At 40.2% G+C, this 5,827-nt stretch overlaps 1 protein-coding gene across 5 annotated transcripts in view; it reads left to right on the top strand.

Moving 5' to 3' along the window:
- LOC138029174 (negative elongation factor A-like) overlaps positions 1–5,127 on the top strand; it is a 15,651-nt gene extending 10,524 nt beyond the window's left edge. For 4 of the 5 annotated variants that reach the window (XM_068876887.1, XM_068876883.1, XM_068876884.1 and 1 more), the window contains 4 exons: positions 389–553; positions 1,329–1,532; positions 1,862–1,961; positions 4,239–5,127. In XM_068876887.1, the coding sequence (XP_068732988.1) occupies positions 437–553; positions 1,329–1,532; positions 1,862–1,961; positions 4,239–4,444 (627 nt within the window). In that variant the 5' untranslated portion in view covers positions 389–436 and the 3' untranslated portion in view covers positions 4,445–5,127. The remainder of the gene's footprint in view (positions 1–388; positions 554–1,328; positions 1,533–1,861; positions 1,962–4,238) is intronic. The other variant, XM_068876885.1, reaches the window with a different exon arrangement.
- Positions 5,128–5,827: the final 700 nt, after the last annotated feature.

Below are 5,827 nucleotides of genomic sequence, written 5' to 3'. Positions count from 1 at the left end.
CGGTTAATGAATTATTCTTTAGTCTTCGTGCTAATTAGACCAACAAGCCTCGCTCTAAAGCAACATTTCTTTTGTATTTTGTCCGTACAAATTAGGCTATTTGGTCTTATAAGGACAAGAACAAAGGAATAATAATATTTACTGGCCACCATTCACGAATACTGTATGTTAATTCTGTACAGATCAAGAACAAAATATTACATTATAATTTTTGCTGAAGTTGTCAAAATTGGTTCCAACTGGATCCTTTTTGGAATGTAATGCGGAAAACTGGAGGAGTAATACTCAAGTGTAAACTGTATCAGGATGTATTATGTACAGTATGAGGATTTGGAGTGATGTTCACTGTAGAATGTGACCTGTAAACTTCTGGGTAACTCCTTGGTAGGTCATTGCTTTTCAGCTTCCTTCCAGTCCAGAGAAACCTTTAACAGGCATGGTGCCACCGTCTACTGCCCCATCGTATGTGCCGCAGGCTGGATCAAGTACCTCGCAATCTTCACCCTCAGATGCTTTAAGTGAGAGTACTATGAACCTCAAAAGAGAGTTGGAGGTTAGACACCTCTTTTGACTTCATTTTTCAAAATGTAGTAAGGTTACACCCTCTTGTTTTCAAAAATAACATTCCTGTTTCTTTTTTTTCTTTTTACTTTGCAAATGTCAATTTTGAAACCACCATAAAGTATATATTCTTTACATTAACTCATTGACCAAATGCAAAAATGGCCGCCAACAAATTATTCTTTTGTCTTTGTGTTAATTAGCCTAACTACCCTCGTGTTACTACCCAAAGTCTTTCAATTTTACACATGTTAACGAGGCTAGTTAGGCTTAAATTAACACAAAAACAATTCTTGCATTCGGTTAATTGACTCCTAGGAGTGAGACGTAATAGATTTTACTCTGTGTAACGCCAGACGATTTTACTCGTCGATGGGGGGTGGGGGGCAGTTTAGGAGTCAATGGGTTAACTACTTTAATTTATTTCTGTTCTAACATGTTGTACAAGTTGTATAGAGTTGACAAGATTGGAAGTCAGTTGTCCGCTGGCCAAGCTAGTGAGAAGCATGGGTCTAGCCCTGACATGATGTCATAAACTCCTTTGCATTTGAGTTTTAAAGGAGTTTTTGCATTGTAAAACAATTTCTGACATCATCTCCCTGATTAATCCATGCTTCTCACTACCTTAGCCACAGGACAAACTACTTTTAGTTTTGTTGAGTTTTTCAGTGTATTTAAAGGGAAAAAATTGTTTACCGATACCTAAAGTTGGGGCATTTTATTGAACCCTGTGCTGCAGATTATAGAACTTTTGGTTGTTTTATCAGATGCATGTTGAACAACAGCGGCAGATAATGATGAGGGAGAGACAGCAGAAGCAAGCAGCAGCTGCAGCACTAACAGCCAGTTCAGCAGTCTCTACAGCACCCTCGTCTGTGGATTCAAGCAAGACTCCATCTGCTGTTCCTACTTCAGCCACACCTGGCAGCAGTCAACAACAGCAGGGAAATAAACGCCAGTTGGCACTCACGGTGGGTACTAACATGTGTCACTGGTTGGGTGGTCATTTGTCAAAAAACATTGTTATGATCATTATTGTTATTTTTTGTATTATCATATTAATTATGATTATTATTATTGTTATTATTACTATGATCAGGTAAAGCGAGAGTGCTCCAAACATGTCATTAAGGCATAAAAAGGTTCCAGTTCTTGTGACAAGGGAGAACCCCTCAGTTCTGCCGGTGGCCCTAGGGCTGGTAGTAGCCTTCCCTGTATCGTGATGTAGTCACTTACGTACAATGTTGGCACCATCACGGATCATCTGTTTTTGTTGTTGTTGTTGTTGTTGTTGTTGCAGCGAGACCAAATGCTAGCTGCACATGAAATGTTCAAGAATGCAAACCGTGTGAGTCGAGCAGAGAAAGCTCTTATTCTGGGATTTATGGCTGGTGCCCGAGGTAAAATAAAGTCTATAAACTTACTCGCAGCAATATTTACTGTAATTAAGGCATACAACTGGTAGGTCCTTGTGTAGAAGGAACGAGGTCAACCTGTGTAATTGCGTCGTGTCATGGTTTCCCGTGTGCTTTTATTTTGAAACAATAGGGAAACCATGACACGTCACAATTATTTTAGATAGCGGCGCCCGGAAAATTCAAAAAGCAAAACATAAGCACTTTTCAAATTCATTTATTTCAGATACAAACACTTTCAATATAAAAGGTTTGAACGATTTCTATTCAAAACATTTTCCCGTGGTTTGAAGTTACTTTCTTTCTTGTCCAAATCCAAAAAAATTAATTTCTCCTTTTCGAAATGCCGTTCCTTTTGACACTCTTCATGTGCTTGCATTGCTCTTCAAACTGAGTTATGAAGCTACTCATTTGGAAGGAGGCCAATATGGTTGACTCAAGTGTTCCTGTGAAAGGAATGGTGAATGAAAGAAATGTGTATTAATTTGAAGTGCGAGTTATAAACGAAAGATTCAAGTTTTTCTGGACAATTTAAGCAGTTCTCTCTTTTACACACGTAAAAAATCAAGTGGATTCGAACCCATGACCTCTGCGATGCCGGTGCAATGCTCTACCAACTGAGCTATGAAGTCACTCAGTTGGGAGCAGGTTAATAGGGACATTTAGATCGGAGGACGAGGACAACTAACATTACGAGTTTTTTGTTCTGAGCATGCGCACTTTGAAAAATGTTGGCTTCCAAACCTTATGCGGATGCTCAGTACGGAAAACTCCTGCTCTTCCTTGTCCTCCAGTCTAAAAGGCCCCTAATGTGTTGGGCTCATGTGTTCCTGTGAAACGACCCAGTGAATGAAATGTTTATATATGAAGTGTTGGCTATAAACGAAAAAGAGTAATGATTTCCGAGGATCATTATGTACTCACTTTCATCTATTGTCCGCACTACAAATAGAAACTTTTCTTTTAAAGGTCTTGTGCTGCGTCCGTGGGAGAGTCAAACACAAATATTTGGTGTTATGAAACAAGTTAAAAGAAAACGTCGAATTACCTTGTTGAAAAGACTGAATGATTAACATTTCGAGCGTCAGCCATTCGTCAGAGCAAATTGAGAAATTGGGGAGCTTAAGAAGCGACGACGGGAACAACAACAACGTCACAAAACAATGATATCATTGGTTGGAATAGCAGAAATAATCGTGCTGCACGTGCATTTTATCACATGAAATCACAAAATTTGAGGTTTTAAGCGTGGTCTTTACGAACAACGCAAGCAAAAGCATGAGAGCGCTTATTTCACCGTGAAAATGGGGTTGACGCAAGGACAAGCTCAAGGATCAAATTTCTTGCTTACATCGTGTGAAAACGAAATGCAGCACAAGCATAAGGAAATTTGCTACGTCTGACCAATTAAAGCACTCTTTCCAGATTCCCCGCCTCAGAGCATTTGAACAAAATGGCGGATGCCGTGGTTGATTTTGATGCTTATGTCGACATTCGTTTTCACTTGCATAAGCTACTTATGCTTGCGCTTGTCCTTGCGTCGGTTGTGAAAACCAGGCTTTAACGGCAACGTGAACATGCAACAGAGAATCTTTGGTTCGCTATTTTCTGCTCTTACCAATTTATTTTCGGGATACTTCGCCCACGTTGTTCGACGTGAAAGAGATAAAATAACCGCGAAAGACATTATGAGAGGGCAAAATTATCTTTTGAGGTGACGTTTTTCTCGATGTCGCCAATGTAGATCTGAAGCACACTATTGTGGCTTCTATGAGGTTTATATTGGAACTTGCGGAGAGACAGTAAACAGAAATTAATTAAATGGAAAGCGCTCATTTAATCCGCAGGGACTGAAAGTGCCGAGTTACAAAATGAACTTTTGTTCCAGGTTTACACTGCTTTCCGTGTTTCTTTTGTGTATGGAATGACCACAAACTGTCATGTTAATGGTGGAGTGGCTCGTGAGGTTGAAAAAGCCTGGAAAAAAACGTTATTTTTCAACTTGGCACTCTCAAAGAGAACTTTTCATTCAAGTAATTTATTCGTGTTGTTTCGTTACGATGTCTCCACCAATTAATGGCATAGCTCTGCCACTTCCTACGTAAACCGCAATTTATTCTTCAATTTCCTCTCACAAAAGAGAGAGGGAAAGCGAAAAACTGTGGCTTGCCTTAGATAATGGCGAGTAGTAAAAATAACTAAAGCGTCCTATAAACTCTTAATACCATTTTGGGAAACTATTTTCGTGTTTTCTCTCCACAGAAAAACCGTATTCTCATCAAGGCCCAATCATTACTATTAAACTGAGTGAAAACACAGAGAATATTTCAGCTTCTGATGGGTCACAGCAGACCCAACTTGTAGAAATGCTTTTCGAGATGAACTACGACACAGGACACTGGCGACGCCTCAAACGCACAAGAGTTGTGTCCAAACAGAGTGGATCAGGACCATTGCAAAAACCCTGATCACGGGAATCCCAGGGTTGCTCTCTGAAAAATGCCCTGACTTCAACCACTCGGACTTTTTGCCACTGCAACAGATCGTTAAAGCCAAGGAGCTTAGTAGAGATAAAGTAAAAAATGGGCAACAGACTATTGAGGTCACTAGTCAGGGAAAGAGAGGAGAGGCAAACCTGCGTTTCGGTCAAGACGCATCGCATCTTCCTCCCCCTCCCCGCTTCCTGAAGTTCACATTAGGTGAGAGGAAAAGAATACATCCCACTTCTGCCCCCTAAACAACCTTCCTCTCCAGCGGCGGTTTCACATTTTCAGGTGACTTTTGTCTGAGTCAGTTGTACCCTTTGATTCCCATGATCGAAAAGTTCGTTCTCCTAACTACTTTCCAATTTCTTTGTTGGCTGGTCATGAGAACTTGGGCTCTAGCGGGATCATAAGCTGATAGTAATCTTCATTCTCAATACTTGTCTACCTGACCTTGAATTGAAATTGAGGGGTGAATTTACATACTGATCGATCCTGGGAGTCATAGGGTTCAACTAATAAGAGAGTACTTTTACCCACTTTGAATCGCTAACAAGTATTGTATGGAGGGCCTTGACAAGAGAAGGCTACAAATAAATATGGAAGAGAAACGTTTGCTAACATTCTTTTTGATAGTTAAATAAGTTAAATAAATAATTTGAACTTTGGATTGTGACGACTCTTGGTTTAAAAAATGGCCTTTAAGGAAGGGGAGCAGCAAAAACTAATGAGGAAAAGGGGGGGGGGGTGTTTACGTGAAATATTTCTGCAAACTTAAAGCTGAGAAATGTTATACTATTTGAATATACTTTATTGTGCATGCAAGGCATAAATCCCGTGAAAATGGTATTTAGTTCCCCAGTTCGCGTTCTCATTGGGTTAGTCCTGGTATATTAACTGCTCCCTTCACTACGTGTCACTTTGTCACTTTCAAGAGTCAAAGCTCGCTTGGCATATTTTGCACCGCTTATTCAATTAGCCAAATGCAGCTTTATCACAACTCCCTGACAAGGATAAAAGGTATCATATTCGTCTCCCACGTCTTCCTCCTCCTCCTCCTCTTCATCATCATCGTCGTGATGATCATCATCAACATTATCAACATCAGATAACTCATGATCATCGTCATCAGCATCATTATCACAGCTTCCATCATCTTCAGCATCATTGCAACTGCAGAGATCGGTACATTTAAGTCCCGCTTCGCGATATTGACATCTATTAGTGGAACATTGCTCCTTAATTAGATGGAGGATTGCATCGGATAGCAGCTGAGGGCAATCCCTGTAAAGTATGATATGGTGTACAGCTGTACCTCCAGAGAAACCATTAAGAAGCTGATTAGATACAAAATGGTTGCTGCATGCT

This window comes from Montipora capricornis, chromosome 13 (genome assembly GCF_036669925.1).
Source record: "Montipora capricornis isolate CH-2021 chromosome 13, ASM3666992v2, whole genome shotgun sequence".
Classification (NCBI taxonomy): domain Eukaryota; kingdom Metazoa; phylum Cnidaria; class Anthozoa; order Scleractinia; family Acroporidae; genus Montipora; species Montipora capricornis.
Note: the sequence above shows the minus strand (reverse complement) of the source record. Positions and strands in the feature narration are given on the sequence as shown.